This window comes from Lycium ferocissimum, chromosome 3, assembly GCF_029784015.1.
Source record: "Lycium ferocissimum isolate CSIRO_LF1 chromosome 3, AGI_CSIRO_Lferr_CH_V1, whole genome shotgun sequence".
NCBI lineage: Eukaryota > Viridiplantae > Streptophyta > Magnoliopsida > Solanales > Solanaceae > Lycium > Lycium ferocissimum.
In genome coordinates, this window is record NC_081344.1 from 9,391,170 (window position 1) to 9,404,478 (window position 13,309).

Here is a 13,309-nt window from a genome sequence, read left to right on the forward strand (position 1 = left end):
ATAACTAAAATAATTCATTATTTTGAAAAAAAAAAAAAAAAAACAATCATACCATAAATCGTTAAAGAAAAGGATGAGTACAAACTAGCAGACTAATGGAGTAGCATATGTTGGGATTTTGTTGGCTTATTCTGAGTTTGATGATTGGAGTGGAATTTGTTAGCAATAAATGAGTTTTTGTACCTATGTATAAAGACATGTATCAATAGGTGCAAGTTATCATATCAGAATGTTTACCTTGTATCAAAGTTCGGTTTTCATTTCCATCTGCATGTTAAATGGATCGAAAAATGTACCCTAATAGAAAAAATGTAATTCCTCTTGTTCATGCCATAAAAGTCTACTGATATTTGCTCATATGTGAGCAGATCATTGCGTTATTAAAGACCCCTTATTAGGAAAATATTTGACACGAGGAATAATCCGAATTGAAACTCACAATATAACTTCTATATTTGGTCATTAAAATTGTTAGGGGTTCGTTTGGTAGCTGATTTAGACACCACTTATTCATGTATTATTCATCTACACAACTTATACAATGTTTGGTAGCTAATTAGGAGATAAATTCTTCATGTATAAAATTAATACGACGTTTGATTTGCAATTTGAAACCGGCATAACTAATACATGTATAAGTTATGAGAGAATCTATATATTATTTTATCTTTGGGTAGAATATGGAATAGCTAATACCTGTATAAGTAATACATGAATAAAAAGTTAGAAATGACAACATTACCCTTTATCACTCACTCCCTACTTGAATTACTCCCCTTCTCTCAAGAATGTGTGTATTATTTCTAAAGGAGGACTAAGGAACTGAGATAAAAAGGGCTCGACAACTGTTAAATAAAACATGCCTACTTGGATCGACAAGTAAAAGTTGCCTCTTGCATATAGGTTTACATTTGTTTTTGCTGGAGTTGCATTTTTAGCTGCAGTAGTGCTTCCAAATTCAAACATTGGTTTCCTCTCTAAATTGTTGCCTATATAAAATGCAAACAGAAAAACAAAAAAAAATACTAAGCTTATAAAGGACAAGGGTATAATTGTAAATAAATAGTTTAATTTTAAATAATATATAATGTTATTAATTTTTAATATAACAAGCCAATATCCAAAAAAATAATTTATGCATAACTAAACCCTGCATAACTAATCCATGTATTACTAATACCTGCATAATTCTAACCAGCTACCAAACTACCCCTTACTGTTTTACAAAATGAGTGACTGTTTCTTCGCACGAATAAGTCTTTTCTAACCACACTTCGCAAAATTAAATCCTTTTGAAACTTGTACATTTTTTGAAGATGGGTTGGTAATGAAAAAATTAGTACGATTAGAACCCAGACATTTGTTATGGACTATTCTTGCCAATGTCACTAAGCTAGCAGTTAATTGAGCCTTTTTCTAGACGTTTATTTTCATGCTTAAAAGCTATGCAAAATTAAACTCAGCCGGACTCTAAAAGAAGTATACATGTATGTCCGACTCTGAATAAACTTGAATATTGAGACTTTTCTTAATTCTATTTTTTCAGGCTTGAATATTTTAAGAATTACATATATCCAAAATAAGTAAGTAACCAAGGACCTCACGAGTCCCTTTGATACTCCATAATTTATTACTTACAGAAGTATAGTTGAGAGTTGAGACATTCGAAAAATAAGAAAATATCGTATAAGTTATTGTCGAATTAGGCCTTAGGCCTGACTCACAACCTAAAGGCTAACTCAAAAGGAGGAAGATTCTCCAAGCCTTGTGCCGAAGGTTCTCGTCCGTCACTGATGTGATATATTCTCTTCAGTTATTATAAATAACGGAAATGGAGGATCTTCTGAGTTCTGAGAATATCTTTCATGAGGTTGGGACATATAACATATTGGGGTTTGGTGCGATTTATGTGGATTCCTCAACCAAGCAGCCCAAGTTTTGATAGACCGAATAGTCCTAGGCCAGAGACCCAAATGATTGTGGACAAAAGTGGAGAAACAGTGTTATTTACACTAGGTAGCCACTTTTGTGGAAAGTCGTCAACCTTTTCAAAAGAACTGGGAAACCACCGTAAAGGAATTGTTGTTTGATTTTGCAATAGAGTTTGAGAATTCTATATAATCAAAAATGCTAATTAAGATTCAGTGAGTGAAAGAAATCAGAATTTCTGCTAACTAATTGGCGCGCGCGCGCACATGTATATATATATATATATATCAACTTGCTAACCCTAATTTAGCGGATATATTTACAAAAGATCATTTTCATCCTTTGTAATTGAAAATGATACGCTGTCATGAAATTTTTCAAATTTCACAAGTCTCTTAAAATTTTATGATACTGGCTATTTTTCAAAGACAACTTAAAAATAACCAGTAGAGGCTATTTCACTGCTAAATTTGTTGAGGAACATCATCTAGCAAAAAAAAATCTAGCTAATTTTAGACTTGGATAACAAATTTATCTAGCTAAAATTTGGTTAACCGCATATTACTTGTGAAAATTCCGCCTGTGTGAGCTTGCTCACATTGTAGATCCCAAACCCAATAAAAGAGGAGAGTTGTGTCGGTTGACAGGCAGGCAACTAGTATAAAACCTATCAATTCATGATGAATCCTCATAATACTGAGGTTAGATGAAAAAATTGAGATTCATATAACAAAATTCTAACTTGTTTAAAACTAGGCATAGTTATTACTGTTATTGTATTACCTATGAAAGTTAGTGGAGTTTATTTGTCAAGTATGTGTTTGCAGCTTAAATTTGCATGAGAGTCAACTGTGATGGTCTAATTCAAGTTAAGTCGACCAGTCACTATAAGTATGATGTAATACATGAACAGGTTAAATGTGTAAATATATTTATGATAGAATCTATCAAGTGACCTCATCAACAATTTAGTAACCAACGAGTTCTAATATTGGGAAATTAAAGGACCTTAATTGCTTGTATAAACACTCCCTTTTTCACGATTTTCATTTCAAGCATGAAAAATCAAAGGCTAGTAATTTACTAAGCTATAGTCCATGAAATTGACATTAGTAGTTTTTTCTGTCCTTGATAGTTTGTAATTTACTTTAGCTAGGAATTCAATTTTAATAAGTTGCAGAAAATTTGTTAGGTACAGTAGTTTGTTCCAGTAATTTGACCCTACAAGGCAGACAGTGTGAAAAAGAAATTAAATGCTACTATTACACTAGGTGGTCCATCTTGATCATCCTTCGAGCTCAGACCAGAAAATAGAAAAGGTGAAGCTAAATAATCCAGCTGCATTTGCCCACTAATAGAGGGGGAAAATTAGTCTATGAAAATATGATACACACAATTCGCACAATTTGGGCGAGTATTTAATTGAGTCTTATCTTGACCAGCTCAAGTTCAATCCGTCTAAATATTCGGCTCATATGGACTATGTATATAGCCCATTTGGACTAAGCATGTAGCTCAAATTGACTCACTGGAAATTTTGTTAAAACATTTAATTTTTTATTTATTTGATAGGTTATATAGCTATAAAAAAGAAAAAAGGTTTTATTAATTTTGTTTAGTAATTAGCTAAATTATAACAAAACAAATAAAGATTTAAAACTTGAAATGAGTTGGACAAATTGGATTATGATTCATTACTTAACCTTTCTTGAACCACCCATATCAGCTCAAGTAATTCTTAGGCAGGGTTAGATAATGACTCATTTATCTATGGTGTTCATTTTGATCCGTCTAAATTCGACCCATATTGCCTCTTTGTCACCCCTACCTGATAATTATCACATGACAAAATACACAAAAATCAACAAGACAAAAATTTGAAGACGAAAGGGCATTGGCCCTTTCTTATTCCTTTTCTTATTTATTGTCAATAAGTGAAAGCTCTCATCTTCATGCAATATGATCTCCAAGCTAAAGAACAAATATATATCTGTTTCCTTCCTTAAAAATGACACTAGTAAACAGCAACAGTGGCTTTCTTTCAAGAATGGGCACAAACCCAGCTTCTCGAGTGAAAATACGAGAAGGCAGTTAATTAGTATAGGGGTGAAATGGTAATATGAGGGGTTGCCTTCGGGCTATACATATATTCTGTTTCAATTTATGTGATACTTTTCTTTTAGTCTGTTCCAAAAGAATGATACATTTTTATATTTATAAATACTCCTTTGACCTTTAATGAAATGATTTACAACCACACAAATATTTATGATTTGTTTAGACCACAAGTTTTAAAAGTCTTCTTTTATTTTTTAAGTTTCGTGCCTAGTTAAATTATATCACATAAATTGTAACGGGAAGGAGTTATTTAGAATCCCAATTAACTTGTTACTAGTACGTTTCAAGTTGTTATGAAAAAGACCAAACACAAAAATTTGACAGACGACTCTTCCAGTGTTGATGTGTTATTCGAGCAGTACTGAACTACTGATTTGCACCGATATCATTGAAATATTTCATGTGCTTGGTTGTTTGACCCAACCAAAAGGAAGTATTATGAGCTTTGTGAGAGTGGGTGAATTAGTTTTGTAATCTTTCACAAATATATATATATATATATATATATATATATAACATCGAAAAACAGTTATAAATTTTTTTAAAAAAATTCAAATTATAAAAGTTTGCCCATTTTCGGGTGGTGGTGGCAGCTGGTGCAAGGAAAAAAAATGACTATTGATAATGTGGAAAAAATATTTTATTCTGACTCGATAATAATACATTAAAGGAAGAGTTTCTGTTATAAGTTACTATACCATGCGTTCATTACATAAAATATACTAGTACCACTTATCATTTAATTAGTCTTACTTATAATTAAGTGATATATGATTTAAACTGAATTTGCTATAGTATTTAATTATAATAGATAGCATAATTTTTGTGTATAGGCCAGTTTTATGGCTCATTTACAAATATATTTTTATATAAAAATAACATACACAAGTGATAAATAAAATACAAAGAATCTTTAAAATAATTCCATTCAAATTACTCCATATAGTAGATCATAGGAGATAACAATTTATGTTTTTTGACTAACAAGGATTGTGCTGGGATATATAGAGTCCTCCACTCTTAACTAGAGGTTTCAGGTTCGAGCCCTGAGTATGAAAAAATCATGTCAGGGAGCGCTTCCCCGTTAAATAAGGCTTACCCGGCGTGAATTTGAATAAGTAGGGGCTTCAATGAGTGTAACAGATACCGGATGGGAAAAAAAATTATACTAGTTTTTTCTTGGGAAAAGGGCCTGATTTACCCCTCTACTATTGGAAATAGTCCACATTTACCCCTCGTTATACTTTCGGCACAAATTTGCCCCTATCATTAAAAGTAGCAATATTTGCCCCTCGTTTGGATGGCAGTCCACCATGGCAATTAAACTTCCACGTGGCCTGACATTTGGATGAGGTGGCATGCCACGTGACATGCCACCTCACCACCCTCTCCCCTCTCCATTTCTTTCTTCTACCTTCAACCACCATTGAAGCCACACAATTTCTGCAAATCAGATTCAAAATAATTAGTCATGAAACGAACAATATTAGTTCAATGAGTTTAGAAAAAAACAAAGCTTGTCAAATCTTCTGTTTCCCTTGTTGCTTTCACTTACGAAATTGGAATTCTAGAAGTGGTAAGCAATTGGAGAGATAGTTATATACATAACATACATAGTTTTCTTTTGTTTTTCTTTTCACAGTAAATGTGAATTAAACCAAGAAAATACATACATACATGCATGCAGACTATCATAATTATCTACAATACATGTCAACAAATAAATAGTTGCTCTCAAAGAAACAGTAAAATCTACACATATTTTAACCTTTCCTCATTAATTATATATGCTATTTCAAATTTCTCCATATATATTTATTGTAGCTTAAACTGAGATGAAATTGTTTTGCAAGGATTTCTTCCAACGGTCTAATAATCATTTTGGGTTGGAGTTAGATAAATAGACGGTATCCGGGTAAAGTGATAGTAGTAGCGGTTATGGTGATTCCAGTGAGATGGGTTAGTGAAAAAGAAGATATAATTATTGGAGGAGATGGTGGTGGGGTGTGGCTTCAATGGTGGTTGGAGGTAGAAGAAAGAAATGGAGAGGGGAGAGGGTGGTGAGGTGGCATGCCACCTCATTGAAATGTCAGGCCACGTAGAAGTTTAATTGCCACGGTGGACTGCCATCCGAACTGAGAGCAAATATTGCTACTTAGGTAACGGTAGGGGTAAATTTATGCCGAAAGTATAACAGAGGGTAAATGTAACCTATTTTTAACAGTAGAGGGGGCAAATCAGGCCCTTTTCCCTTTTCTCTTTGAATATATAGGTTGAAATAGGAACCTAATAATAGGTAGCCAAGAAGCACGAGGATCATTAAAGTCGCTATTAGTATAGTACCCACTTGCAACTTGCAACTTGCAACTTTGCAACTTGTAGCCACAAACCGCTTTAAATATTCAAAGGCAAAAAGCCAACAAGAGAGCTGAGGACTGAGGTGACAAACAGCAAAGCCTCTTGCAACTTGCATATATATCACTATCCCCACTTTTACCTTTTCAATTTAATGACTAAACTATTCGTAATTGATTCAATTTAATATTTGCAACTTGTGATTTGTTTATTGATAAGATATGCATCAGCTAATTGGTCTCTTTTTATAAAAAAAAATTAAAGTCGCCTTCCAACTTGCAGAGTATCTGTTTGATTCTGATCATGTTCTGTTCTTTCGTTTTTTTTTTTTTAATTGTTTGTATATATAAAAATGTGAACACTTTTCAAAAGAAAAGAAATAAACTTTTACATAATATAAGGTGAACATGTCCCCACTCCCTAAGGCAACTTGCATCCTACCTCCAACCCCCATTATTCTTCTAATGGGAATTAATTTCTTTATTGCACATTTATTTCTCTTTTTTTATCCTTGATGGAAATGTATGTCTCTTTTCTTGCAAAAATACTTTTAAACAATAAATAATTCTAAGAAGAACTGATATGATATACTGATGCACCGAATGAGCCTATTGCAATGGTAAAAAAAACTCTTTATTTTTCATAAAAACATAGTGTTTACTGGTCAATTCCAGATCTGTCTTTGAAAAATAATCATTGTCATATAACTTCAAATTTCACGAATGAAACTCCATGACATACTATTTGTGAATTTTACCGTTGCTTTTCTGGTTATTACAATCCTAGTACATCGCACATGAAATTTCAAACCCAAATTTGGAGAGGAAAAAATATAAATAATGTCAGATTCCAATGTGCAAGTTGATGGTTTCTGCAGCACTACTCTTAGGAGTTTACGAACTAACGTGCGCGCTATTTGCTGAAACTCCCTAATCGATAATAAATTAATGAATCATTGTTAAGAAACGTATTTATATCAAAATACAAAGGGTACATCGTACTTAATTTCGTCTTAGTACGGGAACCTGTGATTAATTTAATTTAATTGCCTTTCTGCATTGATTATATAATATGATCAATTAGCTTAGCTACAGCGTTAACCATTCGCTGTATTCAAGAGTCGGCCACTTCAAGTGGACTAATGCATTTCACCTTATTAACCAAAATAACAAAAAAAAATGCATTTCACCTTCCTTCCTTATTAACCCAAAAAAAAATGCATTTCACCTTCTAGACCCATTTTTTTAATTCTTTCGTTTCTCTGATCCAATGAACTCACTAAATTCCTTCCTACTGCTTCAACGTTTATTAAGTCCTACTCATTCCTAAGTAAAATTCAGCTAATTGTAAGCTGGACGGCAATTTATTGAATGACATAATACTTGTTCGGATGAAAACGTTTGTTATTATGCCAATAGCTATAGCAGAAGCAATGCTGTAATTTTATTTCTTATCATACCCATCAAGCAAGTGTTATATTCTATCATAACTTCGACCCGTGCCATCCCAACCCCTTTTATCATCCGATAAACGACTAGAAGTTGTAATTCAGCTAATAAACACTCGAAAGAAGATCTACATGCTTAAAATAAATTAACTAACACGAAGACCACAAAGTAATTACTAAACACAAGCCATTGAGAAAATTTAGAGTATATACATACGTCAGATTATTGTCCTCTCAATCCTTTTTTTTTTTTTTTTTTTGGACAAATTCAGAAACAAGTTAAAACACATCAGTGCAGTGAAACCAACCAAAAAAAATAGAGAAAAAGAGAATGAAATTAATTCCGCAATACAAGATTAATTGATCAAGAACTTATCTTCAACAAGTGATCATGACAAGGAGATAAACACATATGATATCATCATCACAAGCATCATCGATCAGTTGTCTTAATTAATTCCTCAACACAAGAGATTTCTGTCAATATATTCAAATTCACGAAGATTTTCGTCTGCTCAAATTCTGTGCGATCTGAGACAACGATTGTAGGTTGCATTTCACAATAGTATCAACAAAAACACACGTTTCTTCTCTAGTGTTACCAGGTGGAACATCAACAACGTATGATTCCACGACAGTAGTTGTCCCCAACCCTGAATCCTGTTCCTGATGTAGCGTTGTAACTGATCGATAATTCGCTAACCTGTGGTCCCCACCAATAACACTGAAGCTAATGACGTGGCGCTCGTCATCCAGGATCTCGAGCCGTTCCGTGCTGCTTGCAGCAGGGAGGCCCGAGATCACTCGGACCTCGCGAAGAGTTCCCACGTCACCGTCCCCTACGATGACGTGACAACTCTTCACGAAGTGTTTGTAGGCCTGTGGATTGTCGAAACGACGAACCACAGACCATACTGTGGAAACCGGGGCTGTGATCCGCTGGATCACAGCTGAGCAACACTGGTTGGGACCCACAGGATGCGTATGGTACCGTGCAACAGAATCAGGTACTTCCGTTGAACACGGTATCGGCATGCGTCTCTGGTGGTGTTGTTGTTGCTGATGTGACTGAGACTGATGTTTGTATGCAAATTCCGGAGAAGTGTTTGAAGTACTAATTCTTTGGAGTAATACAGATGAATCTGGAGAACTTGGAGGCATTTTTTTCTCTTCTGTTTTATGGCTTTGTGTTATCTCTCAGTTATCATTTACTTGTGTATATATATATACTGTATTGGAAAATAGAGCTAGTTAAAGAGAGAGAGTTGGTTGGAGTTGTAAAAGGAAGAAAATAGAGATGGGGGTTCACGTGAGGTTGACAAAATAGTGGGACTAGTGGGGTGTAAATGGAAAAAAAATGGATCAAGTTGGGTGCATTAAAAAGAGGGCTAAAAGGGGTACAGGATAAGATATTGCACCCCTTTAATCTGTTCTCTTCCCCATATTCAGTCTCTAATACCTGCGTGTAGGGTTGTCAAATTAGCTGGGACCATAACCTAATTAAATTTTGATTTTTATAAACCAATTAATTGCCAAACATAATTAATTTAAAAAAAATTCCTTTTAATCATAGCCATATGTAACTTATCAAATAAATTAACAAGTATTTTATGGGACAATTTGAATTACATATTTCACCAAACAAAGTCTTAGATGGGTTGTGTCCAAATTGATCGGTCATGAATATGTCCAAGCCCAATTGTTCAAACTTGTGCATGTTGATTGGATCATAATGTCACGTTTTAATTTTGTCATCCCTAAATGTGGAGGTATTCAAAGAAAATCGAAAAATCATATATATCAGATGGAAAATCGAAAGAAACATACTACTTGATAAAAGGCAATTTTTCTTTTGGATTGCATTGGTTCAGTATAAAATTTCTACAAGAAAATCGCAATATTTTATTTAGTTTGGTTTTACAAATAATGACCGGAAAATATCATACCAAACGATCGCGAACATGTACATAATTTTGTATGTACCCTCTAGCTTCACCAATGGTTCAAGTACTCACAATCTCCGAAAATTTCTTTCTTTGCATTAATGAACAAAAATATGGTTCTTTTCCTCTCATTCATTTTCTTCTTTATATGTTCTTTTCACTAACGACTTCATTAATCTTATTTTTGTTCTTTATTCCGGTCAAGCATCGAAAAATTTGTGTTTTGGCACATAATTCTCTTTTTGATTTTAGTGTTAAAAAACATTATTCATTGTATCTTAATTTATACGATACATTTTATTTTTAGTTTGTCCCCGAAAGTAAGGGCGGAGCTACAGTATTATAACTTACGGATTCAGCGGAATTCAATAGCTTTAATTCAACTTATATATTTATCTTAAAAAAATTATTGAGTATATACAAATTATTAATTTAAAATACATGAACTTAAAAGAACTAAAATCATAAAGCTATAAATTTCAAATCCTATCATGTCTGCCCGGGAAGAATGATACCGCAAGGACAAGGACCAATGAGAGTTGGGGTGGAGTAGTAATCAGCAGCGTATGTAGCATAGCAAGTGGGGGTTCAATTGAACCCCTAACTTTCATCGCGGAGTATAAATTTATGTGTAAAAATTAATAAAATTGTAATAAATAGTAGATATGAACCCCTAACTTCAACATAATGAGTTTAATATTAAAAATCTTAAGATTTAACCTCTAGAATTTAAATTTTGAATCCGTCTCAGATAGTAATCCTGCATCCTTAATTATAAGTTTTGAGTTCGAGTTCCTCGAAATACAAAGTCGCTTTTGTTAGGTGACGCTTACCTCTAAATACAACTACCGGACAGCGGGTGGGAAAAAACACCAAGGACAAGGACAAATCAAATCGTCATTACCCACAAAACGCGGACGCTTCTCTTTTACCGCATAGATTTGGGGAGCCAATCACTTCTCTTCTTTTGTAGTTCAATTGTATATTTCTTCATTGATTTCACTCAAGCCAATTCCACTAGACTGCCCCACCAAACACTCTCTTATTTTCCCTCTCTCTCTCTTAGGTAGACCACTTTCTGTTTTTTTATCGTGAAAACTACCATTTGCATTACCTTATGGTATCTATCCACTCATATATATGATATCCCTGTCCTCACATATGCAATGGGGTGCCACTCTGATCTCTAAGCTCAACTAGTCAATATTATATAGGACTCTTGTGTTGTTGATGAGATTTCTATCTCTAGTAGATATTATTGTTAGATCTTGTACTTATCATATATATATACACACACACATATACATGACATATATATTGAGGTGAATGTTTGAATGATCACTCAATTTATAGTAAAAGATCATCAAAGCCACTAAAATTTAATTTGTCTTTCAAAAGTAACTCAACTATGCCTAGTCAGTTTTTTCAACTGTGCCTAGTCAGTTTTCATGGTTGTCATCCAACTTTGCTGAATCAGCTTCCATGGTCATTTATTGACTCGACTAATTCACTGAAAACTTTCATGGTCATTTATTGAATAATTGGTCACATTTCTTAATCATCTAATATATACATGGATCAATATTTACTCAACAATAACCTTATAATATGTTCACCCTAATTCAAACATATTACTATTGTTATTTTATTCTGATATTATGTTAGCCGGTCCCAGAGCTTGCTTGGAGTTGGAGGTGGGGAATTCAATTGAATGTCTATCGCTAAAAAATTCTATTGTGTAAATAAGATAAATATATTATATATAAAACGGAAAAGGGTCAAATATACCCCTGTACTATCAGAAAAAGGCTAAATATCCTATCGTTATCTTTGGGTCAAATATATCTTAAGTTATACTTTGGGTTCAAATATACCCCTCTGTTATACTTTGGATCCAAATATACCCCTCCGCCGTTAAAATTGTTGATGGTGGACATGAAATATGACATGACACTGACAACTTGGTGAGGTGGACACCTCATGGCATGCCACCTCACCACCCCAACCCATTACCCCTCTCTTCCCTTTCTTCTTCCACCACTACCATCTCCTCCCCTTCACAAACTTTGCCACCATTAGCACCATCACACCACAATTAGAAAGTAATATTGTAGCATAATATCATGTCAAACTGAAAGATTCATAAGTAATGGGCAGAGAATTGGTCCAACTGATGAAAGATTATGGAAATACAATGCGGGCAAAATTATGTGGGTTGAATGAATTAGAATATCTCATTGTTGTGGGCATTGAAATCGTGTGTAAAGTTGGTTCATTTATTCACACAATTGCTTAAGAGGGAAAATTCATCTAGTTCAGTCCTTCATTGACTGCAACGATTTAAATCTTGCTATAAAGACTTTATTGATAATACTGGGCTGGGCCTATTTGTTTTAGGTTTCAGCTCATCTCGTTGCAGTATTTATGTTTGAAATCATACACATGCATTGTTACACCGTTGCATTGTTAAAAAGTTTCTTTTCTCCATTTTGAATACTTTGCTTTTGATGATTAGATTAGGTAAGTTTGAACGACCCTCAATGTGATAAATCATGAGAAGCTATTTTAGGGGTACTGGTGCTGTAGTGCTTTAAAAGCGAATTAGAAAGTATATTGTAGCATAATATCATGTCAAACTGAAATATGATGAAAGTGGAAATGGTGGTGTGGCAGTGCTAATGGTAGCAAAGGTTGTGGAGGGGAGGAGATGGTAGTGGTGGAAGAAGAAAGGGAAGAGAGGGGTAATGGGTTGGGGTGGTGAGGTGGCATGCCATGTGGTGTCCACCTCACCGAGTTATCGATCTGCCATGTCATATCTCATGTCCACCATGAACATTTTTAACGGAGGAGGGGTATATTTGGACCCAAAGTATAACAGAGGGATATATTTGAGCACAAAGTATAATGAGAGGGGTATATTTGGACTCAAAGTATAACGAGGGATACATTTAACCCTTTTCTGATAGTACAGGGGTATATTTGACCCTTTTCCGTATATAAAATGTTGAAACCCCTACTAAAATAGCAAAAGAGATTCAAAATTTGCGTTAGGTCACATATTCAAATTTCAAGAACGACATTTGATCCCTTTACAAAAAATTCTAGCTCTACCATATATCGGGAACTGGATGAATACTGTTTTAGTGATATCACGAAATCCCCCTAAAAAGGGAAAATAGCCCTTTCTGTTTCTTATGTGCTAGCTTAACATTTTGCTGCAACATCCATAAGGAAAATAACTTAGAACAGGAAATATAGGGAGGGATTCTTTTGTGGGAACTAAGACAGAAAAGTAAGGAAATTACAACTATTTGTAGAAAATTTCCAGAAAGAACTACTAACCGATAAGGAAAAAATGACCAGGACAAAAAAATATAAATTTCGATTGGGTTTTTGGTTCAGAGGTGTCAAGAACTATTGACTTATAAGATATGTTTAAAAGCAATTTGCGTGCTTGCATTTCGTTTTTTATTGTGTTTAGATCAGTTTTTATTGACTTAAAAAATTATGCTCATGT

General features: G+C 33.9%; 1 protein-coding gene across 1 annotated transcript; it reads right to left on the minus strand.

Moving 5' to 3' along the window:
- Window positions 1-8,039: 8,039 nt before the first annotated feature.
- LOC132049620 (abscisic acid receptor PYL4) lies at window positions 8,040-9,150 on the minus strand. The gene has a single exon (XM_059440492.1). The coding sequence runs from the start codon at window positions 9,008-9,010 to the stop codon at window positions 8,345-8,347; it is 666 nt and encodes a 221-aa protein (XP_059296475.1). The 5' UTR covers window positions 9,011-9,150; the 3' UTR covers window positions 8,040-8,344.
- Window positions 9,151-13,309: the final 4,159 nt, after the last annotated feature.